The 23,797-nt window shown below is 44.6% G+C and overlaps 10 protein-coding genes and 1 non-coding gene across 11 annotated transcripts; 3 read left to right on the top strand and 8 right to left on the bottom strand. All coding sequences in view use genetic code 12, as the record gives it.

The window, feature by feature from the left end:
• Positions 1-343: 343 nt before the first annotated feature.
• CJI96_0002056 (anaphase promoting complex subunit 2) lies at positions 344-2,218 on the top strand (the record flags this gene model as incomplete). The annotated part of the gene is made up of 1 exon (XM_029035474.2): positions 344-2,218. One exon carries the CDS (start codon positions 344-346, stop codon positions 2,216-2,218), a length of 1,875 nt encoding a protein of 624 aa, XP_028890716.2.
• Positions 2,219-2,265: 47 nt separating this feature from the next.
• On the bottom strand, positions 2,266-4,059 carry CJI96_0002055 (uncharacterized protein; the record flags this gene model as incomplete). The annotated part of the gene is made up of 1 exon (XM_029035475.2): positions 2,266-4,059. The coding sequence occupies one exon, from the start codon at positions 4,057-4,059 to the stop codon at positions 2,266-2,268; it is 1,794 nt and encodes a 597-aa protein (XP_028890717.1).
• Positions 4,060-4,327: 268 nt separating this feature from the next.
• Positions 4,328-6,577, bottom strand: OPT7 (Opt7p; the record flags this gene model as incomplete). Its single annotated transcript, XM_029035476.2, has 1 exon — positions 4,328-6,577. One exon carries the CDS (start codon positions 6,575-6,577, stop codon positions 4,328-4,330), a length of 2,250 nt encoding a protein of 749 aa, XP_028890718.2.
• Positions 6,578-7,734: 1,157 nt separating this feature from the next.
• Positions 7,735-12,027, bottom strand: CJI96_0002053 (putative helicase; the record flags this gene model as incomplete). Its single annotated transcript, XM_029035477.2, has 1 exon — positions 7,735-12,027. One exon carries the CDS (start codon positions 12,025-12,027, stop codon positions 7,735-7,737), a length of 4,293 nt encoding a protein of 1,430 aa, XP_028890719.2.
• Positions 12,028-12,108: 81 nt separating this feature from the next.
• Positions 12,109-12,180, bottom strand: CJI96_0002052. Its single transcript has one exon. It is a non-coding gene; the product is annotated as a tRNA-Trp (tRNA).
• Positions 12,181-13,126: 946 nt separating this feature from the next.
• NUC2 (Nuc2p) lies at positions 13,127-14,563 on the top strand (the record flags this gene model as incomplete). Its single annotated transcript, XM_029035478.1, has 1 exon — positions 13,127-14,563. One exon carries the CDS (start codon positions 13,127-13,129, stop codon positions 14,561-14,563), a length of 1,437 nt encoding a protein of 478 aa, XP_028890720.1.
• Positions 14,564-14,711: 148 nt separating this feature from the next.
• CJI96_0002050 (uncharacterized protein) lies at positions 14,712-15,623 on the bottom strand (the record flags this gene model as incomplete). Its single annotated transcript, XM_029035479.2, has 1 exon — positions 14,712-15,623. One exon carries the CDS (start codon positions 15,621-15,623, stop codon positions 14,712-14,714), a length of 912 nt encoding a protein of 303 aa, XP_028890721.2.
• Positions 15,624-17,377: 1,754 nt separating this feature from the next.
• Positions 17,378-17,812, top strand: CJI96_0002049 (uncharacterized protein; the record flags this gene model as incomplete). Its single annotated transcript, XM_029035480.2, has 1 exon — positions 17,378-17,812. The coding sequence occupies one exon, from the start codon at positions 17,378-17,380 to the stop codon at positions 17,810-17,812; it is 435 nt and encodes a 144-aa protein (XP_028890722.2).
• A 101-nt stretch (positions 17,813-17,913) lies between these two features.
• On the bottom strand, positions 17,914-18,582 carry CJI96_0002048 (uncharacterized protein; the record flags this gene model as incomplete). Its single annotated transcript, XM_029035481.1, has 1 exon — positions 17,914-18,582. One exon carries the CDS (start codon positions 18,580-18,582, stop codon positions 17,914-17,916), a length of 669 nt encoding a protein of 222 aa, XP_028890723.1.
• Positions 18,583-19,593: 1,011 nt separating this feature from the next.
• CJI96_0002047 (pheromone-regulated protein) lies at positions 19,594-20,688 on the bottom strand (the record flags this gene model as incomplete). The annotated part of the gene is made up of 1 exon (XM_029035482.2): positions 19,594-20,688. The coding sequence occupies one exon, from the start codon at positions 20,686-20,688 to the stop codon at positions 19,594-19,596; it is 1,095 nt and encodes a 364-aa protein (XP_028890724.2).
• A 548-nt stretch (positions 20,689-21,236) lies between these two features.
• Positions 21,237-23,486, bottom strand: TOP1 (DNA topoisomerase 1; the record flags this gene model as incomplete). Its single annotated transcript, XM_029035483.2, has 1 exon — positions 21,237-23,486. One exon carries the CDS (start codon positions 23,484-23,486, stop codon positions 21,237-21,239), a length of 2,250 nt encoding a protein of 749 aa, XP_028890725.2.
• Positions 23,487-23,797: the final 311 nt, after the last annotated feature.

Below are 23,797 nucleotides of genomic sequence, written 5' to 3'. Positions count from 1 at the left end.
CTCAATCTTCAAGCATACCTCTATTAAGAGTACTGTCGAGGAGCTTGTCAGGTTATGTCTATCGATCACAGCTGCGAACTTGCAGTAGCACACTGAAATAGTGATACTCATTCTCCTCTAGTCCAAACGCATTACATAAGCCTTCCTAGCTCTAAAAAGTGAGCTTTTGAGCAGTCAAAATAAGGTACTCTGAAATTTGGGTTTTCTATCACATTGACGTGTTCTTTTTTGTTCTCATATATCCATGGACCCTTTGCAACCATTAGCGCGCCATCTATGTAAACAGAAATGCAACCTCGTAAACCTCAACTCAAGCTGCACTACATACTCCCTCATAATTGTCATGGACAGGCCAACTCTTCCCAGACTGGTCATTGCACTGGTGTTTCCTGTCCAAACTTTAGGAGACATAAATCCGGAACTGCATCATGACTTGGAAAACGACCTCGGCCAGCTCCTACAATGGCTTCAGCCCAACCACCTAGATGGTGTTGATCTCAATCGAGCAGAGCCTCTGCCGAGGACCAAAGTAGCTGTTAGGCGTTGCTTAAGAACACAGTCACAACAACTTGATTTCATGAAGCTATGGATCAATTCTATCAGAGTAGACCTCAAAAACCGTCTACCCCAGGATATTGATCTATTTGGTGCATTAGAGATTGTGTGGCAGCTACGATCCTTCTACGTCAAGCAACTCACCCATATGAAGCTATCGTCTTTGGCCGATGATGCATTCATGCGCAGCTTGTGTGCTTTGTTCAACAATTTTCTACTGCAACCTCACCTCATACACCAACTTGAGCAACATATTCGATCTTCTTTGTTCAAAGGTCCATCCTTGCAATTGAAAACTTTCGCAGCAGTAGGGATGGACACAAAATTGCGTCAGATTGTAGTGAAGGTTACAGTGGAGGAGATCTGTCGTCACTTGGCATCTCTGTGTGTGGGACAATGGAGTACACCAGTGCTTTACGATTTGGAAAAATGGCTAAGGCTCGAGCTATATCCGTCTTTTTCACTCGGGTGTAGTTCGAAGTATGCTTGTGCTTCTAGCAATGATCTCATACAAATTGCTCGAGACGAGTTGGTGCTGCTTCGTATCAAAGAAATTTACGAGATGGTACAACTGTATCCTCATTCTGTCACTGCTTTACAAGAACTACGAGAGTGCTTGGCTCTAGACTCTGATAGGTTTCAGTCGTTGGCTCATCATCGTGCTAAAATTGTAGATGTGTTCATTAATTGCTGTGATCAGCGGCTTCTTCATCTGGGAACTAACACTGTTGACGTCATCATCATGTACACAAAAGTTATCAAGTCGTTCCTTACGATTGATCCAACTGGTGTTTTACTCGATAAAGTAGTTCGTCCGATTAGAAAATACTTAAGCACGCGCTCAGATTTTGTGCAACAAGTTGTTCATGGCATGCTTGATTTGAACGCTGAAACAAATTCTTTAGTGGAGTTAGCACAAGAGCTTCAGAAAAATGATCCTCCCACACTGGCTCCGATTGATATTCTCTCTGATCCTAAATGGAATCCCGATCCAATCGATGCCCTTCCTGACTTCAAGAAAGGGGAAGTTTCAGACGTCTTGCAAGCCCTCGTATCCATTTACGACCTGCCATCGGTATTCACAGAAGAGCTCACAAGCATATTTGGTGAAAGACTTCTCAAATGGAACGAGTATAGTCTTGAGGATATCGAGCATACAACCGATCTTCTAAAGTCTAGGTTTGGCGGGAACGAATTCAACTGTTTGGATGTCATGATTAAGGATGTTCATGACAGTAACAAACTCAATTCTCGTCTAAGTCACCCGGGCATGGAGCTTACGATTTTATCGAGGATGTATTGGCCATCGGTATGCCAAAAATTAGATAGTGAAAAAGGTTTTGCAATTCCTGTCCAAGATAAATTCGAAAAGTACACACACAGTTTTGAGGAGGTGAAGCCGGGGCGGACACTCCATCTCCATCCATCTTTAGGGACTGTCGAATTGGATCTAGAGATCAAAGGCGAAATGAGGAAATTTGAAGTGACGCCATCGCAGGCTACAGTTATCGAATTGTTTGATGAAGAGGAAGAGGGCCTTTCACTCGCATTGGTGACGTTGTCGACTCAACTTCCAGAGTATGTTGCAATTCAGGCCCTCAACTTTTGGGTTGACGCCTCTATCTTGAGCGTTAACAATGGTATTTACAAGGTTATAGAATAATTTTTTAGTTCTTAGTAAAATATATTTAGATGATAATCCTATTTCCCTTAATTCATGTTACCGTTGATAGCCTTCGCAATCTCCACGCCAGAGACCTTCTGGTTATATGATGAACTTGGTTGCCATTTCCTCATACTCCTGATCTCATCCATGGCATAACCAGGAATACGAATGTTCCAATTGCGTTCGAGATGTAATTGTACATCTCGGACATCAACAGAATCTGTTTTTCTGTGCTTGGCCAAGCGGCACGCAAATGTCGTAACCGAGGATATAAACTCATCAGCGAGATCCAAGAGTAGTTCCTCTACATCTCCATCTATCGTAGTTCTTCCGTCTCCTTCATCTGCGCCGATCGTATTAATGAGCTCGCTCAATTTTCTCTTGGTCAACACACGGCCTCCGTTGTCGGTGAGGGTAGCAGCAGAAGTAGTAGCCATATCATAGGTTGGCATTCTTGTGATTGCCGGGGTACCCATGATTTGACCCAAGCCAGAAGCACCGCCGCCTGTCAAAGTTGGGCGAACATTATTGGCTCCTGGTTTTAGCGTCACGGGAGCTGGTTGCTTGACGTTGATAGTACTCAGAATTGGCATAGATGGCACACTAGGCTTTGTGATACCTGAGAGATTGACGCCGGGGACGCCAGGCTCCTTGGTAGAGGCCGCTGGGGACGATTCTCTCCCCTTTGCAGCCGCTGCAGAGCCTTGTGGAGCCGGGGTACCCATTCCGCTATTTGCGGTACCAGGAGCTCCAGTTCCCGCTCCAGCTGTTGGAGTTGGCGCACCCACTGGGACTGGAGATCCACTTGTTGCTTTGACCTGCGAGTAGGCTGCAGGGGAACCGCCACGGTTCATTGGTGGAGACCCAGCACCACCCATGTTTTGCTGCGTGACTGAAGGTCTCTGTGCTGCATTTTGAGCAGCTGCTGTCGCAGCTGCAACAGACGCATTTTGGACCGTAGGGCTTGACGCCAGCCCTTGGATGTTAATACCTGGATCAGCGACATTTCCCGAACCCATGGCACCAGTTTGCCCGGCAGTGCCAGCGGAGCCTCCTTGAACGGCACTATTCTGACGGTTCTTCTCCATCAATTGGCTTCGTATAATATTCGCAAATCTTTGAAACTGAGCATACTTGTTTCGCCATTCAGTGAGCTGACTATCGACCTGTGCTCTTTGTTCGGGGGTCAACTGTCCTCTTTTCGCTGCCTCCAAGCCCTGAATCTTTTTCTCAACTTCTTGTATTCTCTGTCTTACCTGTTGATACTTTTCTGGAGTAACTTGAGAGCTAGGAATTGTGCCTTGTGGTCTCACTCCCAGTGTTGCTGGAGCGTTACCACCCAAAGGTTGCATATTACCCATTCCAGGACCACGAGCTTGTCCACCAATTTGTTGCAGCTGAGGTTGCTGTTGATTCATTGCTTGAGACTGGCCCTGACTCTGAGGTGCGCTCTGTCCTTGTCCCATGCCCGCTCTCTGCTGTCCTAACATCTGTGAATTACCGGCCAATTGTCTTCCTTGACCTCCTCCAGCCTGGCCTTGAGCTACTTGGCTTCCTTGAGCTTGTGAAGCCGCCTGCCCCTGACCTTGACCCTGAGCACGCGCTCCCGCAGCCTTCTGCTGTCTTTGATAGTTCATGAGTATCAGCTTTATTTGCTCAGCTTTTGCGTAGTAGCGCCTGGCCTCGGCAGGATCTGTGCACTGTCTGGCTTGCTCTAGTTGTTCCTTGAGTACACGAAGGAGGCTTGTGGCTTGCGCAGGCTGAATCATCGCAGGTGCCTGGCCCCCTTGTGCACTTTGCTGAGGATTTCCCTGTCCTTGACGGTTGGGCTGACTCATTCTTTGTTTTTTATGCTAATCGATGCAACTGGGGGTGGAACTGGGGAGATGTGGTTAAGTGAGGATTATGTTGTTGGTGATGGTGCAAGGATGTGCCAGTAGTACTACCAGTTTTAGTGGCCTTGTTGAAACTACGTTCGAGCCTCCCAAGTCTTAACGTTAAATATAATCTATGTTATTGGAGAATATTTTTTAATATCTGATTGATGCGAATTGTCTACCAAGTATGACTTAGCTTGCACGCTAAAATTTCCAGTGGCCTCACAACCTACTCTAGGGCGAAGCAGCGCTCCACGCTTCGAGGGTCATTACCAAACCATGTAGGGGCGTTGATGCCAAACGAAAGGAGAACGAATATAATGCTGACGGCTAAATTGAACCCTGTGTCGAAAGCAGCTGCAACCACATAGTTGTATTTCTTCCATACTGAATGCTTGTATCTATAGGCGTAGAACATAGTCACAGTTCCACCCATGAATTTGGACAAATAACCTGTAGACAAGTTACCATAAAAGTGACTCATAGTTGAGAAAAAGACAGTGGTGTTCCAAAGATCGAGTTTGAGAATGTTGTTGGGGAACCGCTTGTGAATCAGGTAAATTATCACTGGCGCCACTAGTCCAACAAGAAAGCCATAGGGAAGTATTGGGTAATTTGCGAAGAGACGGCGAGGTCCCAATACCACGTACTGTATGGCATTAGTGTGATAGGTAACGACGTTCTGTGCTGTCCATTGATGCAAAGGATCAATAATCTTTCCAACGAGATAGTCCCATTTAGAAGCCAACACCCAGCGTAGACTCAAGTAATTTATTGGAACGCCAATAAGTTCTCCATAGATTTGTGAGAAGAAAACTAACTTCGGTGGAACATAATTGTAGAATCCAAGCTTCATCAGCTCCAAATGGAATTGTGACCTATACCAGGCGTTCCCTGCAACACAACCAAAGAAGGCAGCGCCTGCTGGGTGCTTTTGTTGCGCATTCTCAACAAGATAGCCATAGAAGAGCTCGTTGAATGTTCCTATGGGCAACTGGAAATTTGATAAAGCATAGAGCCACATTAGTGGAGTCACTATGATTGCACCCATGATAAGTGCCACTACACATGTCCAGAACGGCATGAACATGTACCCAGCATTGGCAACAAAAAGTAAGGAAGAAACAGACAATACGAATAGAGTCAAGTACCATGACTGTGGCACTTCGCCGTATGCTGAATGTAATTGGTTCAAGCGATCACGATATGCACCTTCACGACCGAATGACGCTTTAATCTTGTCCCACCCAAATATCACAACCCACACAATTCCAGATACGTATGCGGCATAATCAAAGAACATATTCCACGCTCTTTGGGCCCCAAGGTTAACAGGGCCATAGTATTCATATGCCGTAGAGTTGAACCCCCCGTCTGGAGTCATTAGCTTATCAGTAGGGTACAAATGACCATCGGATGTGAAAAGCCTATTCGACATGAGTTCATGCTTAAAAGTAAATAGGCTCGACCATTTGGCAATTGGCAAAAGTATCCAAGCTCCACAAATGAATGCAATGAATTGCACTACCTGAACCCAGTATGGATAAAGCATCACCTGTGACGTGATATTTGCCCAGTCTAGAGTGAAATTGAGAAATCCCATGCCACCCATTCCCGATCCAATGAAGTTGAGCGTTGGATCTGAGGGTGCAACCCAGCACAAGACAGCCAAAGAAGAGGTCATGGGAAATAAGTACTCCGGAAGCATTTGCCAGATGCACAAAGTACCAGCACACCAAAAAAATACTCGCATGCGCTTCGAGTTGTGCTTCCTGTCAGCAGTATCTTGGCTTTGTAGAAGAGCAGTTTGCATCAAAGTTTGAGGCCAGGGAAACCTAGGGTCGTAACTGACAACGCTTTTGGCAATTGCGGCGTACGAATAACCAATGAATACAATAGAGAACATGAAGGGCATTGCTGCGTAAGCAGGAACTTTGGTATCGAAGAACAACTCTGCTAGTGCAAGCGCGTTAGTCGCTAAATTGCCCGTTGCGCCAGATTTTGCTGTAATGGTGACCAAAGCAGTCTCTTTAATCGACCAGGGACACGGATTAAGCGAGAAAGAAAGCGGACCGATTTTGACGATCTTATCTGGAAGTGATCTTGCCATCCACTTGCCTGCCCAGTGAGACACAATTTGAACAAAGAAGATGGAGTATACCGCTGAAGTCGTCCGAAAAGAATTTATCGTATCGATAAACGCTCCAGGGGCAATGAACAATGTCAGAAGAAAAAAGTAGCGGAAAGTGAGCACCGGTATAGTTGGATCATCGTGTAGTGGAACAGTTTCTCGGACTTCTTTTGGGAGGTCAGCGAGATCAGGTGCAATCTGTTCCTCCTCCGGGTTCAACTTCACAGTCTGGATCTCACTGTTACCAAAATCCGTTTGAGAGGAGCCCTCTCTAGTCGTACTATAGCCTGATTCACTCGCATCACTTCGGAGAAGCGCTTCTGACTCCGTCTGTGAGACTTTTCTCATTTTGGGGTAATTGAAAAAAAGATTATGAAATAAATCAACGAAATATACAATTTGGCTTTATTTGGAGGAAAAAGAGTTTGAAATGAGATCTCTAGCTATTGCTGTGAAGCTTCATACTGTAATCGGTGAGATGATGTAAGCAGGCGATGGGAGGCATAGATTTGATCTGCGAAATTGTAGATAATCGCACGTGACTGGAGACTGGAGTACGGTTGTTACAGATATCAGCATAAGATATCTTCCTGTTTTTCTATCTGTGTTTGTTTGTTTTATATTCTTCATTTTTTCTTCTTCTTGTAAGATATTAGGCTCCACAGAAGTCTGACTAAAGATTCCAGAAAAAATAGTCGCATGGTGGTTGCAAAAACCGAGACTTGATATGAACGGAGCAAGAGACCAATGCTTGCTTTCCAAAATGCTTCAGTCTTACATGATTCAATTATTTTGATTTTTCAATACTCGAAGCTCATTAAGGTTTTAATTGTGTAACCTCTTAGATTATCTTCGGCCTTTGACTACAAATTTGATCAGAACACAATCAATTCACTATAGAATAAATCAAATAAATATCACCAGACTTGTTTCTTCAACTAGTTGTCAACGAGCAAGAATCACTACTTATACGCAACACTTGCAAGAAGAGTGGACGTTGCAAGTGCAGTTAGCGCAGGTGCAAGCTTTGCAAGTACATTGAGCTGATGGGCCGGGCATTGTTGATAAAAACTAAGTTTTTAGATTTTGCAGAATTTTTTTTTTAATTATTCTTTTGTCTCGTTATAAATGGTTCTTATATATTCTACCTTGCGAGGTTTTAGCGATCAAAGCGTGATAAGAGCCAGACAACTGCGTTATTTGTGCCCCATAGTGCTGGTCATGCAAGAAGGCAATCTCAAGCAAAAACCTCGCAAAACACATTTGCAGCGGAGTAATGCGAAAATGGTGATCTGACTGGAGTAATGGTTCTGTATTTCCATTGGCTGCTGGGTACGAATAGTAGAAACTACAAACCATCGTCGCAAAATTACCGCATACTGTGATCGAAGGTGAATGTAGTTTCACCATGTGCATTAAACGTTCTGGACCTTGCAAAATCAACATCTGGCTACTCTATCATTCTATTTACATCTATTATGTTTATGTGGAACTGGGATTTACCCCTACCTTTGTCTTGTTTCAATAGTCAAGACCTTTACAACAACGTCAATCACTGCCTCATCTGCAACCTCTGACATCTCTGACAACGTACTGGAGAGTTTATTGTCAATTACTCTGTCCAAAAGTTGTCTAAGTCTCTTTATGAGCACACCATTTTTGCACCAAGTCCTGATCGGTTGCCAGCGATCAAGAACAATTCCTGGACACTTGCGTGCTGCAGACGCCAGAACACTTAAGTCATATGAAATGTCGCCGCCAAAAAGAAGTGCTGTGATTGTACTGGTTGGCGTGATTTCACGAAGGAAGTGTTTTGAGGTGAAGCTAGACGAATTGTACACCACAAACGGCGATTTATGAAGACCCTTGCTAGACAGAGCAGCTGCTGGAGTCATGTCAAATTGCTCTCGGGCCCTCTGCATGTCTATAGATCCATCTTCCAAAGTAAGGTCCTCAAGATTTGGAATTGATGCGCCAGCTGGGGAAGTTGAGAACAACATAGATGATGGATGAATAAATACCCTCGTCGCCGGCAATTCTTTCGATTCCTTGCTATCTAAGATTTCCTCGATGTACTTTTCGTTTCTTATCCAGAATTTTGTTTTCTTGGCATCTGGATCTATTTCAACAGCCCCTCCCAAAGTTTGGGCATATTTAGCATCAGGGAGTTGGACTCTTGCGAGTTGTGGTGTGAAAGAGCCTGTGATAATAGCCCTAACTATGTCAAAGTTATCATTATTCTTGTTCAATACCTTCCCTTCTAGTTTATCTTTGTGGTACTTGAAAGGAAGGAAACCAATTTCTTTCAAAATCAGGACATACTGAGTTCTAGTAGACTGAATTTCTTGCAATTTTAAGTATGATAAGTGATTGGCAGCAATGTACTTCCTCTTTTCTTTGCTATCAAGCAAAGCGTACTCATGGTATGCCAAGGCTGATGCAACGTAGTCGCCTTGTTGTTTGCCAATTCTTGCTTTTACCAGACGAATATCATCACTTTTCTCAAAGTTGTTTAGGAAGGGGCTGCCAGTTGAGCTTATTGCTGCGAGTGTGAGACAAATTTCCACGCAAGAAAATATACATCCCAAAATCAAAAGCTTTCCCAGTTGAAGATCGGTGGGAATGAATGAGAGATACCTACCCAAGTGAGTCAATGTTTCATTGGCACCTGAGGTATCCAATGCACCCAATTCCTCAAGCATTGCTTTGGTCTTTTTAATTGTCAGCATATCAGGAGGATCAAGTCCATCACTCAAGAATTCATCGACCTTCTTTATGCCCATTGCTTTCACAATCAAGTACAAGTTGTCTAGTCTCACTCTTTTTATTTCTGGTATAGGCTGAGCCGTCACCAGATCAAAGGTTTCTTTTGTATACAAGTGGTAGCATGTACCATTCTGTATACGTCCGGAACGACCTCTTCTTTGTGACATCTCCGCTCGAGAACACCAGCTTTCAACAAGTTTAGTAACGTTAGCTTGGGGGTCAAAAAACACGCTTTTTGAACGTCCACTATCAATAACCACTACACAATCAGGAATGGTGATTGACGTCTCAGCAATGTTTGTCGAAACCACAATCTTTCTCGTGCCAGCAGGAGGCTTCTTAAAAACCCTGGTTTGATCTTTTGATGAGAGAGTAGAATGGAGAGGTAAACACCAACAAGCGATACCCTGTCCATCATATTCTGATTCAATCTTTTGTATACATTTGTTAATCTCCATGACACCGGGTAAGAATATCAAAATGGAGCCTGAGTTTCCCTCCACCCGTACTCTTTCATCAACCAAAAGGCAAAGTTTGGCAACGAGATCGTAGTTTGCTGTACCAGTTTTGAAGTAGTGTGAGTCTGCTTTTGGCTTGATCACCTCGCCATTGTAATTGGTGAAACTATAATCCAAATCATGGAGAATAGTGTCTAAGTACTGATCTTCGATGGGAAATGTTCTTCCTTCAATGTGAATGTGATTCACCTGAGTTGGGAAGAACTTCATGAATGCTTCGGTGTTAATAGTTGCAGACATGAGCACAATCTTCAACGTGGGAAATCTATCCATGATCTTTTTGAGAATGATGAGAAGAAAGTCGCTATCAACGGATCTTTCATGCACCTCATCAATGAAAATATACTGAAGTCTATCGAACATCGAAACATCTGCCGACTTGTCATTCGATAATAAAGACTGAAGCATCCTTAGTAAGACACCTGTGGTCACGAACAGAAGTCTTGTCGCTTTACAGGTCTTGTTCTCACCACGAATGATGTACCCCACTTCCTTGCCAACATTCAGGATACGTTCTTCAGAGATACGATCCGCAAGTCCAATTGTGGAGATTCTTCGAGGCTGAGTACATATAATTGTACTGCTGAAATCACCTTTAGCATTCAAATCGTCCATGATGAACTGCACAATCTGTGTACTCTTACCCGAACCAGTTTCACCAGTCACTAAAGTGACTTTGTTGGAGTTTATGATACTGACGAGCTTCTCCCTCTTATTCCAAGCAGGGAGCTTAGCCCTCTCCTCGACAGACTTCTTAAATCGAATCGAGTTGTTTCTCTCCGCAAACTCTTTCTTGAGTTGCTCTATGTCCTCGTCTGTCAAAGCACCTCTTTCCCGAGAGGAGCTCTTTTTCAAAATTTTGTTTTTCGAGGTTTTGTTTTTCGGAGAAATTGCTTGTGAGTTACTGCTCAAAGGTCCTGGGTTTTTTATAATTTCACCAATGTTTGACTCGAGCCACTCAATCATGAAATAAATGTAACATTCGCCAAGCAAATTACATTCAAGAACATGATTCAAAAGTCGGCGAATAATTGCCAACTTGATATAGTTCGCTAGTTTGTGAGACAGATTGTTGATCACTATCTGGACGCCAGGTAGAACATCAGGATATGCTTCAGGCATGAAAAGTTTGACCAGAAGAATGTCGTTCTCAAGGCCCTCCACATTGAGACTAGCTGTCACAATTCTTTTTTCATCATCAATGAACTCAACGTTGTTTGAGCCAATCATTTGTATACTCTCTATCTCCTCCACCCACATGTTCTTAGAATCAGGCTTAGGGTTTCTTTCAGGCACATAATCGATTGTGTTGTAGCACAACTTGATAGCTGTCTCGACCTCCTTGCCATCATTCTCTCTCAATGCCTCGATTATATCATCCTTGTCACAACCAGAATGCGCGAGCCTTTGAAGAAGATACTCTGTCTGAATATCCTTGGAAATTTTAAGTGAGACACCGGTATCTTCCTCTCTTTTGGCGAAAAATACGGGTAGATCGTCGTCTGGAATGTGGAATAGAAGCCATTCCAAAGCATCTGTGAATGAATGTGTATGTGTAAGAGCCTCATCAACATGGCTCTCCCTGAATTCGAGCGCAATGAGGTCGGATCTCCATTGTTGTCTACTTTGCTCATCGAAAGACGCTTCTTCCTCCTCCTGTATCCATGTAATATGATCTTTAATTTGTCTTTCGATAGAAGTTCTGATATCAACGGGGAAGTCAACGAATGGTGCGGTCTCCCATGCTTTTTTGCTGAATGTAGGCTGGACGGTAGGCGTGCGTGGTTTGACAATCTTATTGACATCCTGTTTAGCTCGCACGGTCTTTTTCTGGGGCTGAGTTCCAATGGATATACTTGTCTTGGGTGCATTGATCTTGGCATCATTATTAGCCTTCGCTTCTCTTTCCTTGGCTTTCTTCTCGTTGGCGGCCTTCTCTTCCAAGTACACTTGAAATGGATTGGCATTATAGATTTTGTCGTGTTCGGTCTTACTTTTTTTGAGCAACTCCTGTCTATGATTCTCTAAGTCCGACCAAAAATCTCTAAAAATGGTGGGCAAGACCATCCGTAGATTTTTTACGTAGTTAAGGCGATGCATAGCATAAGTGGCTGCGAAATGTCTGGCCTCATTGGTAGTTTCTCTGGGAGAAAGGAGTTGTGTATCAGGCATCATCTTCACATGAATCACCTCTTTAGTCTTGGGGTTCTCCCAGCTGAGATCTGCAATTCCAATGAAACCCTTTGGTGTCTTCTTCATGTCGAAGATGACTTTGTTCCACTTCTGCTTCTGGCAAAACTCGTACAAAAGGGTAGCCGGAAGCTTTCCTGTCCATCCAAAGTTATCACCAATGGCCAATCCACGTTGAGGCTTCTGAGGTTCTCCATTTGCAACTTCAGGTGTGCTGCTCTTTGACTTCTTCCCTTTTCCAACTGAAGGCTCTGCACCCTTCATTGCCTGGCCCTTTTTCCCTTTTACTTCAGGAGCAGGCAGCGGAGCCTTTTTCTTTGCCATTGTTTAGAGGAAACAGTTACAAAAATAGGAAAAGTCTGAGGCAACGGGGAGAAGACTTGGGGTTAATTCCAAAAAAGAAGTTGACACGGACAGGAATCGAACCTGCAACCCTTTGATTTGGAATCAAAAGCTCTGCCATTGAGCCACCGCATCTGTTACTATGCACTACCGCTCTAGAGTAATTCATGTTGGGGAGATTGAGATGTATAAAACACGTGACTTGCCATTGACGTTTTTTCACAATACCTTCCATATATTTATTTATCAGTCCAGCAGATGTCACAGGATATAAAGTTTTCAGCTCAGAAAGCACTTTTTTAAGAGATTAAATTTCTGAATCGAGTTTAGACTGGTGAAATCATGATACAGCTTGCTTTTCTCAGTGAGTAAGTTGAGTGGTAGTAGTATTACGTACCTAAGATCCAGACTTTGCAGCCGACACGCCTATCAAGATAGAATTAAATTAAAGAGTTCTTTGATCAGCTTGAGGGAATAAAATTATAAAAATGAAAATAAAGTCATATTAAGTAAAATGAAGCAAACAACAAATAAAATAAAAGAAAATAGAATGTTTGGACGAACAAACACGAGGGAGGTGGATGGGTCAAATAGTCCATTGCGACAGTCAAAATAAGGAAGATTGTTGGGTTCATGAAGTTCGATGGCCCCTACAACATAACAATTCTCAATGACTACTATTGGCAAAAGAGTCTTCATCGAAAAAGAGTTGAGACAAAAATGGTTCGTCTTTTTCAGTATATCACTTATTTCGCTCCCTTGCCTAATTTGCAACCATTTATCGCGCTCTCAAGATCCCTCAATCGTTCCAGGCAAAGAGTCAAAGCAAAGTAAAGCATCGGAACAACCTCATCAAGATAGTTAAAACTCAGTCTTACAATTCAAATACGCCACCTAGTATCCTCTTTGTTATTTTGCTTCTATTCATTTTCAAGAGCCTCCCCCATACATTGCCTGATGCACGGATGTACTCTATCCAATGAAGATTCTGCTTTTTCTAAGAGTTTTTACCGCACGAAAAGATCAAGCTCCAAAAAAACGTACAACTAAAGCTTGAACCTCCCCATCAAACCTCCAGAGAATGCTTCCAATTCCTACTTTGGCCCGGGTCGCTAGCAGGAGCTTGAAAGTGGCTAATGCATCGAGGTTGTTCTCCAGCATGTCTCCATTGAGAGCAGGAGCCTCCGAAGAGCCTGTTAAACCTTTCACAAATGCTTTGGGTAAGTCTGCTCAACGAGTCACTCCCGAAGGTAATATCTTTGAAAAGACAACGTTCACAGAAGCCATGGACGAAGTTGATATGACTTGGGGAAGAGACGATGATCCTTTGAAAGTTGAGAAACAAAATACCAAAATCAGACATTTCACCATCAACTTCGGTCCTCAACACCCAGCCGCTCACGGTGTGTTGAGATTGATTTTGGAGTTGCACGGTGAAGAAATCGTGAGAGCTGACCCTCATGTCGGTTTGCTTCACAGAGGTACAGAGAAGTTGATAGAGTCTAAGACGTACATGCAAGCTTTGCCATATTTTGATCGTTTGGACTATGTGTCGATGATGACCAACGAGTTGGTGTTCTCTTTAGCGGTGGAAAAGTTGTTGAATGTCGAAGTACCTTTGAGAGCCAAGTATATTCGTACCTTATTTGGTGAAATTACTAGAATCTTGAATCACTGTATGTCTGTGTTATCGCATATTATGGATGTCGGTGGTTTGACTCCCTTCTTGTGGGGCTTTGAAGAAAGAGAAAAGTTGATGGAATTCTATGAAAGAGTGTCCGGTGCCAGATTGCATGCTGCCTACGTGAGACCCGGTGGTGTTTCTCAGGACTTGCCAGCTGGTTTGTTGGATGACATCCACATGTGGGCAACTCAGTTCGGTGACAGAGTTGATGAAGTGGAGGAGTTAGTCACCGATAACCGTATTTGGCACGCCAGAACCAAGGACGTTGGTGTTGTCACTGCCGAGGATGCCTTGAACTATTCCTGCTCTGGTCCTATGCTTAGAGGTTCCGGTATTCCATTTGACGTGAGAAAGTCTCAGCCATACGACGCATACGATTTGGTCGACTTCGACGTGCCTGTCGGTATGAATGGTGATTGTTTCGATCGTTACTTGATCAGAATGGCTGAATTCAGACAAAGTTTGAGAATCATTGAGCAGTGCTGCAACGACATGCCCGAGGGCCCTGTTAAGGTGGAAGACTACAAAATCTCGCCACCACCAAGAGATTTGATGAAAGAGGATATGGAGGCCTTGATCCACCACTTCTTATTGTTCACTAAGGGCTACGCTGTTCCTCCAGGTGAGACGTACACCGCCATTGAGGCTCCTAAAGGTGAAATGGGTGTGTATGTTGTTTCCGACGGTACGGAAAGACCATACAGATGTAAGATCAGAGCGCCAGGTTTCGCTCACTTGGGTGCATTTGACCACATTTCGAGAGGTAACTTGTTGGCTGACGCAGTTGCCATCATTGGTACCATGGACTTGGTGTTCGGTGAGGTTGACCGCTAAAACTACAAAAAGCCTCCACCAAGCAAAGCTTTCTCCCCGCATAAAATCCCTCCATAAACTGCATTATAATTTTATACAACGACAGTGGGCCCAAGTCCGCTGTCTTGCTGTACGATCTCTTTCAAATAAATATACCGAGTCACGAAACTCACGTTGTTGGGTAATATATAAGGTAGATTGAGCCAAGACCTCCGAGCACTAACGCCGTCGTCATGCCTAGACTCATCAGGTCGTCATGGTATCCGCCATGTTGCGGTCCTTGATACATGTATGGATTCAGCGCTGCTGCTGAAGATGAAGACGCTGTGTTTGCTTGGTAATTGCCGTGAGCATGTCGCATGAGATGTTTCGTTATGAGCTCCTCACTCACGTCAACACCATTCCCTTCTTTTCGTAGCTGTCCAATTATTACATCTCTGTCCTCTGGCGTCAATTGTTTACCGAGAATTCTTTGCTCAAACTTCAAGTGTTTGGCCAAATGCGTGTTGTAATCAAAATGAGGCACGCTGTATCGATCCCCGTAGTTTCTGTGGATTCCAGAAAAGTGACTATTGGTATTTTCAGCGCCTGAGCCATCATAGAAATTGTGCACCCTGTGTCTCCTGTTGCTGTACCCTCTGGAGAAGTAGGACCCCGAAGCCTTCGCCCTGGTGTAATATTTTGCTTCGCCGTAATATTTGTTCTCCCAATCTGAATGATTCGGATTATGTGAGCTTCCTTGTTTGCGGCTTTCAAATCCAAGTTTAGCGTCGTACTCTCGTTTCGCCTTCACGTCTTTCAAAGTATCGTACGCCAGCAGCATTTGCACGTACTTCTTGTTGTTTAGCTCCTTTTCCTCGTCAGACAAATGAGAATTCAAATCTGGATGGTACTTTTTCGAGAGTTTTCTGAACTGAGCCTTGATATCCTTGATGGATGCATTTCGAGGAAGCTCGAGGATTTGGTAGTAGTTGCGGTCATCAGCCACCAGTGAAGCGAAGCGAACAAACGATAGAATGGGCCTTGTCGAGAGACGGCACCATAGCGTCCTGGAAGTGACTGGAGTGATCGAGGCGATCATCAACAAGTGCTTTGGAAGTGAATATGTAGGGGTGCTATCTCTGTAGGTGGAATGTGAAAAGTGTTTGGTATGTGAAGTCTCAGATCTGATAACGCGAGGCACGACTCAACGGTATTTGTACAGTCGGTCAGGCTGAGGCGTGAATCGATACGCAGATGCAATTGAGCTGGAAAAGTAAAACTTTCTCAAGTCCACTAATTGAAAATGTTGCTAATACTGTAAGTGGTTTTCCCAAGTGAATTCACTGTTTATCTATGTTCCTCTGGGGCTCCCCCTAGCTAGCGTTATCAAGCAGGTATCGCGCCTGAAGAGCAGCAACAGAGTAGGCGCCGAGTCGGAAAGAGCGCTTTCGGCCACGGAAAATGCAATCGCCCATGCAGCGAGCAGTCAGAAAACGAGTGACGCCATAAGGTTGAGGATTTGAATCGCGATGAAAGTATCGAAGAAGAGGTATTGATAATAAAGTTGGCGAAATTTGTTTCGTCTGAACATTTGCTTGCAATCTGTTGTTCTGTATGGGTGCCAGTAAGTGGATCAATTTGGCTGCGAAAGGCTCGCCGCATGAGGGAGCGCCCACTAGAGTAAATCTAAGAGAATGAGGGCGCAAAGCTTCTTGAAATCCTTTCTGCCTTGATTTCTGTTACTCATTGTGTAACTCTAGAACTCTGTGAGGAACTGAAAATGTCCAGGTGCCCCAATTACCAATTCTTCTGTCCTCAGATTGCTTTAGAGAATCGAGACTAATTGTATCCTCCGTATGCAATGCCATACACCCTCTGTGACACTTTTGGTCGCTTATTTTTGTCTTCTATCTTTGGGCTGCTTCGCCAAAGACCCTCATCCTGCCAGCTTTTATATCCGTTTTTTGCCTACGGAGCTTCCCAGTTGTTGGCCCCATGTCTTCTACAAGCACTTGCTCCATGACTCAGCTTTCTTTTGACGTTGATGCCGAAAGAAAAATAAAATGAACATTGCCATTTTGTATGATCAAAAAGACAAACTGTGGTTTTTTGCAACCCCATTTCCTCTCCACATTTGGATCAGTGAGACCTAATAGAGGTGTTACTCGAAATTTATCGCAGGAAGCTGGACATAGATGGATTTACAAAACCACGAAAATCTCAATTACGGTTGCTCCCTTTGCATGGGTGCTGAATCATAATTCATACAATGGTAATCAACTTTTCACAGTTCGACAAGTTTTGATCACGGCTTTTGCGGAATTACAATGAGTGGCTGCAAAACGTGCTCATCCATTACAAGTAAAAACTAAAATCACTTGCACTTATTTATTAAAGATGATGATTTGAAGTGAGATACTGTAGTTCCTATGAGAACTTTGCTCATGCAGAGATTGGTAGTTAAGCAGTTATAAGGAGGACGATTCTTTCCATCTTACTCTGAGGCGATCAGTCTTACTGAGGCGACTGACTAGTCTGTGTCTCACCGAGTGTAATGTGCAGTCTGCGACTTTTTCTGTGAGATCCACCATCTCTTCCAAACACCTACTCATACACAATCCTTGGGTATCTATCTCTCTTCATTTGTGACTACTCGGCTCTTCTATGCTCCAATAATCCTTATTACAGTTCTGTTTTTAACCCTTTGTAGCCCTCGGTATTTCGTGTTTCTCGAAGCTTCTCCACTCAAGGTGTACGACATTGTCGCACGCGGATCCGCCACTAAAAAACAGTATATAACACATCGCTTTCGCCTTTCCATAACTTCACCAACTTTAACACCTATTTATTGAAATGCCTAGACAAAGAAGATCCGCTCCAGCTAGACCATCGCAGACCAGATCTGCTCACACCATGGCAGCTCCAAGTGCTCCAGCATCCCATCCAACCTCCATCTCCCACCCCCAGACCCAGCAGTCTCAAAGCCCAGGTCTCTTTGGCCAGATGGCTTCTACCGCTGCCGGTGTAGCTGTTGGTTCCACCATTGGTCACACTTTGGGTGCAGGTATCACCTCGATGTTCGGTGGTTCTTCTGCTCCAGCTGAGGCTCCCCAGCAGCAGGTGGCTGCTCAGCAGCAGCAGTTCAACAACCAGGAACAAGGCAAATCGTGTGACGCTGACGCTAGAACCTTTACTAAATGTTTGGAAGAGCACAATGGCAACATGCAAGTTTGTGATTTCTACTTGCAGCAATTAAGAGCATGCCAGGAGGCCTCTCGTCACTACTAGATGGACTCACATGTGCCCTGAATTGTATATATATATATCGCATTGATGCATTTATCTATGAATTGAGTGTAGGTGCAAGTAAACTAAGTGTTCGGTATTTCTTATTTCTTGGTCTCCTTCTTGGGGCCCAGGCCGAAGGCGAAGTAGCCGGCAACACCACCCAAGCCCAATACAGCAAGGAGAGTTGTAGGATTGACGGTCGAGTCAGACCCAGGCTTGGATTGGCCGTGCTCGATATCGTCCTCCACCCTTTCCTGGTTCTTCACGGGGCTCACCTTGTGGTCGACTTGGCTGTCGCCCAAGTTCACAACGTCCGGCTTGTTGATGTCAGGGTTTGTCGAGCTCTGCACGTATTTCTCTGTGTTGGCAGTCTTTTTCGGCTTCGTACCACTAGCATCTTTATTGCTGATATCCACTGGGTTTGAACCCGAGTCACGAAGGTTGACTGGCTCAGTAGAAACGGATTCACCGCCATGCACCACAGCAGCATCATTGGCCTCCACCTTTATCGAAGAGTTCAGCTCCTTGGCGAACAACTCATGCTCTACCTGTTGTTTCTTGGTCTGAGCAATGTCCTGCTTCACGGCCTCGGGCGACACGGGAGGGATCTTTGGCTGAGCAACTTTGGGGATAAAGTCATACTTGAACTCCCACTCGTTGATAGACGTCTGCGAAGGCAATCTGTACGAGTCGATGGTTGAAGGGTCGTTTTTAGCAAGTCTTCTCACGGACGTGTGCAAAGTCCTCAAGGCAACTCTGGATCTCAACATGGTAAACGAGGATACTAGTAAGTCGATTGGTGAGCGAAGTATTGAAATGAGTATCTGGGGAACTCTGGGGGAGGGAGGTCGTGTTGTGCTCAAGATATATCCACCACTCGGCCCGTGGCTGCGAACCGGGATGTGGCTACGGAAACACAAGGGAGCAAGGACCCTTACATTGAAATGTATGCTTTGATTAAAGATTGGCAGCGATTCAGATTTAAGATTTTAATTCTGAGATGGTGCATTTTCATAAACAGGATGTCTTTTCATTCCGTTGGCTGCGTGACTAAGCGCATGCTTGTGCTGCCATTTGCGACCTCGGTGGAGCTCCTCCCACAGCCTACTGGCGGTCTCAGGGTGTATGAAATATGATAGTTGCATCATTGGGGTAGGTTTTTTTATTTTTCTTTATCTTGACTTTTGTTGAAGTGAATTTTGACAACCAGTAATGTCATCAATCAACGTGCAAACAATAGGAACGACGGCGCTTCCCACTTTAGTAAAGTGGTGAGTTCGCAGCCATCAGAAACTGCTCCTTCCTGCCCATCAAATACTTCGAGAATCGACACAAAGATGCCTCATATGCTCACTATTAATGTGTTAATGCTGGGTTTCTATCGATCCTAATCAGTTTTAGTTCGTAAGTCTGAAGCCTATTGTGAGAATCCACAAAATTAGTGCACCTTCTCGAAGTCGGAAAGCTCCAGCTACTATATCACTGTTGGAGAATTTTGGAATGAGGCTGGCGAAACCGAACTCCCTCCTTTAGGGAGCTTTTAGACCCGTTTTGATCCGTGAATTTCAATCACTGGTTTGAATCAAATTGAAGACAAAGGTTGACAAGGTGGTGAGAATATGCCCACTTCGACATTTGCTCTCCAATAGAGTGAGCAACATACGTCTCATTAAATTATTAGTCTTCCTGATTTATTGCGTCTATAGTACAAGTTGTCTATTCGGTGTGCCTTGAGGCCTTATGCTCGTTCGCTTACTTCAATCAATGCCAGTTGTCTAATCCTAGTTCTTCTCCGTCCTCGTATCTGGATCCACAGTAAGGTCTAGAGAATCCCCAAGGAGATCGTCTAGCAACTGGGATGGTGGTCTCAGCGTCTTCTTTTCTTTGCTCTCTATCGGTTGAGTGTTGATGGCATCCTGTGAGATGTTCCCGATCGGAGACTCTACTGGCGAGTCATAGTACGGCAGATCGAGCCCGTAGAGCAGCTCTGGACGCATCAAATCCATTTGCAGTCGACTTTTCCCGTGCATCATCTCTAGCACGGGGGAAATGTACATGGAATTTCTTCTGTTGCTTTCTACCCCCAGCATCTCTCTGTAGCTTCTTCCTTGCGAGGGCACTTGCCTGTCCAAAGTGACCGACAGTGCCTGGCGGTGCAACATGAGCACAGAAGAATTGGACCCCCAGCCGGAACTAGATTTTTCGCCAACTGACAGCGCCCCGTCGCCTAGAAGAAGGCTTGACAGACTCAGCAGGAAGAGTCCCCTTGGATAGCTGTTCGAGAGGTAGACTTCACGATCTTTCCTGGCTCTTCTTCTGCTTACGAGCCAGAAAGCAAGCCAAAAGACAACTAGTAGCAAAAGTATGAGCCCCAATACTCCGCCAACTATAATAAACACTAGATTGGCAGGTTTCAGCGACTTGTGTACAAACGGGTTGGCGCTATAACCGTCTGTCTTGACGGAAGGTGGAACGGTTATAGAATAACTGTACAGGGTAGTCAGTGACAGCGACAGGGACAGAGCCAGGGACATCAGGGGCATCAGTGTCATTGAGGGCATCAGGCCAGATGACGAGTCTTTGCTATTGGACTCCGTTGTCTTTGACTCAGAAGTTTTCGTGTCAGACTTCTTCGTCTCCGTTGTCTTGTCTGTCTTGTCTGTCTTGTCTGTCTTGTCTGTTTCTTTCGTTTCAGTTGCCTTTCCCGTCTCCGTGGTTTTCCCCGTTTCTGTTGTCTTTGTATCTTCCTTTGCCGTATCGACCGCTGGCATGTCGTCCCTTTGGTGGATATGATGACGATGTATTACCCCAGTCTTTTGGGGAAGCGGACCTGCCGATACAAGAGACGCCAATAGAAGAAGTATGGAGAGTCTCATGGAGATTGAAGAGGGCTAGTGCTTCAAGGAAGAGTAGTTGGAAAAGAACAGTGGAGCAATTTATGAGTCGGCATCGCTTCGGGCCACTAGATAACTGGCCCGGTTTGCAACCATACACAGACGCAAGGCTGGTACGCGGTATTTTGGTAAAGCGCGACTTTGGCAGGTTCCTTTCGTAATTCCAATTTTGTGTTAGGGGAGAATCAATGAGTTGGATTTAGAATCAAAGTGGTATATGATGTACTTCTGTATTCTCTAATCATGAGCGTTTTGTTTTTCCTGCCTTAAAACGTTCTTTGTGTAAAATGAGATGTTGCTTAACTTTTCCCTAGTCTTTAGGGTATTCCCCCTTGTGTGTTCTATATGCACAGAATGCGTCTCTGCGCGAGATTACTGTTATTAACATCCTCGTTAGAGCAACCGCGACTCACTTCGCGGGTGCAAACACTGAAGGTGCAATTAAGCGCTCCCATCTTGTGTCCATAGATTGGGCGGTGAACCGCATTAGTGTGGCGTTCCCTTGCCAACTTTTTCGAGCAACGTAGTACTTAGAACCGCCAATTCTCGTCGGTGGACTCAATGGCCCAGTTAAACTTGTCTCGGAGTGTTTTCGTGAAAAGCTTCTCAATTGGAACATTAAACTTCTTCGCAAATACCACGGTCAAACGTGGGTCAATATAGTTCATCTTCGAAGTACCCAAAGAGACCTCTGAGTTGTCCTCTTTGTCTTTGAGCTGGTAGCTAGTATTCACAATTCTGTTCTCCACTGTCTCAACTTTGCTCTTCAACGATGAGACTGAAGAGCCCTTGGTGGCTCTCACAACGCCAGTCTTGATCTCTTCTAGGTAATCCTTCCTGGTCTCCTCAATCTTATCAAGCTTTTCCTGCAAGTCCGCTTTGGTGAGCAATTCCTCCTTCTCCATCTTGCGCTTTTCGTTGTCTCTGTTCCACTTCTTTTCAGCCTGGTCTTTTTGTCTTTCGATGACACGCTCAACTATGACATTCATCTCATCGTTCGTTAGATCGTCAAGCTCCTCGAAATATTTGGGATTATCTTTCTTTTCAGTCTCATCAATATCCAAGATCATCTTCTTGAGTCTAATTTTCTGCCACTCTAGCTCCCTGATCTTGTCGTTGATGCGCTTCACTGCTTGTTCGTGGTTCTTGCTTACCGTACGCTGGTGATTACACAAGATAGCCACGGTTCTGTTTGCCGCATTGTATTTAACGACTTTTTCAGCCACTGTACCTTCGTTTGAGATCAAGTCCATTTGATCTTGCATGGTTTTCGAGGCATTATATGTACGGAACACCTTGGCGGTAAGACCCTTCATGTAGTTCTGCAAGTGCTTGTTCAATATAGTTGGTGTGATACGATCGAACAAATCGTCGCCGGGACCCTTAGGCTCCTTCTTAAAAATTCGCAAATTCTTGAAGACCTGACGATCCACTTCCACTTCCTGGTAAAATCTGATGGAGTCTTTACCAAGGAAATCAAAAATCACCTTGTTAGGTGGTTTGAGTGTGACATGCTCGTACCTGAGTGAACAACAACCGACAGTGTCGGCTTCGTCTTCACCTTTTTCTCCGCCTGCTCTTAGCGCAAAAATATCAATCAAGTAGGTTGCTGTTGCAATCTGTCTATTTTGCATAAACTGATCCTTCAACATCTTTTGGTAGTCAGCTCTGATTCTCTCAATGTGATCCTTGAGCTTCCTGGCAGTTTCGAACTTTTTCATATCGGAGATACCTTTGATGGAGGAGTTTGCAGCCAACTTAACGTACTTAAAAGTGTCTGAAATGTTTTCACGCCACATGGCCAACCACACCACTGTTTTATCGTGTCTGATGCCACCCCATTGGTGGCCCTCTGGGGGAGGGGGGATTGGTGCACCTTCTCCCAAATTGAGCGTGATGTCTTCAGGAAAAACTCTCCTTTTGAATTTACCTGTCTTTGGGTGTGCACCACGACCACGGAAGAGGCCAGGAGGCTCAACTCTGAAGTTACCAACGTTCTCTCTACGTCCATCCATGAGACAAGTCTTGAATGGCTCTTCTAGTTTCTCCTTCTCTTCCTTGATTCGTTGTTTTTCAGCTTTGCTCATGCTCTTCTTCTCCTCTCGTTGTTTCTCGAAAAACGCAGCCATCTTTGAGAAGTCGCATTTGCTGAACTCTTTGATGTCTACATTGTACCCACCGCCTTCTTTCAAAACCTGAAGGAAATCGTTGAAGAAGTTCTGTTGGAACACTGGATTCTTAGCATGGTCAGTTTCGATCATAGCGGCAAAATATCCTGCCACTTCCTCCGCAAGTGGAGGCAAGTCGACTGGCTTTCCTTCGTAGTATAACTTCACGTAGCTGGGTAGAGGCTCGTAAGGAGGCGGAAATAGAACACCGTTGTGCTCAAGAGTCTGCCATCTCTCGTCACCCTCGCCAAAGTTCTCATCCTCCCACCACTTGTACCCTTCGTCTGTCTCTACAGAGTCTTCCTTCTTGGGTGCGGGAGATGAGGTAGCAGACACAGGTGTCTTGGAAATTTTGGGCGTCTTCTTTGGCGTCACGGGAGCAGATATTGATTCGTCCTTCACCTTGTTGTTGACTTTTTCCTTCGACAGCTTCTTTTCCTTTTTCCTCTTCTTGTCTTTGTGATCGTCTTTACTCTTTTCTGAGTGCTTCCGCTTACGCAGTTTGGCATTCCCATTCCCGTTCAACTGAGCCAATGGCATCTCTTCATCTTCCTTTTTAATTCCATTTCTCGATGAGAGCTCTGAGAGCGCCACGTCTTCGCTATCACTCATTTTTTGCTGAAGGTGAAGATGTAAATCGGTTGGTTGGAGATGGGAAAAACGTTGATGTCTTTTATGAGACGCGCACGACCATGAGGAGGAGACAACATATTGTAAAATTGAATTATCCAAGGAGCAAAGAGGTGATAAGAAGATTCTAAATTCTTACAGTTTGACATTGCATTAATGCCTTCTCTGGGTTTTTGTGCTACAATTTTGTTCCCTTGTCCAGCATGTTCTCAGGACGGGGAATGAAAGAGCAAGCTCGCGCCCAGAGGACGTTTAACTATGAGAGTACGGCCAGCGGTGCACGCGAAGCCCTC

Source organism: Candidozyma auris, chromosome 2 (assembly GCF_003013715.1).
Source record: "Candidozyma auris chromosome 2, complete sequence".
In the NCBI taxonomy this organism is placed as follows: Eukaryota; Fungi; Ascomycota; class Pichiomycetes; order Serinales; family Metschnikowiaceae; genus Candidozyma; species Candidozyma auris.
Note: the sequence above shows the minus strand (reverse complement) of the source record. Positions and strands in the feature narration are given on the sequence as shown.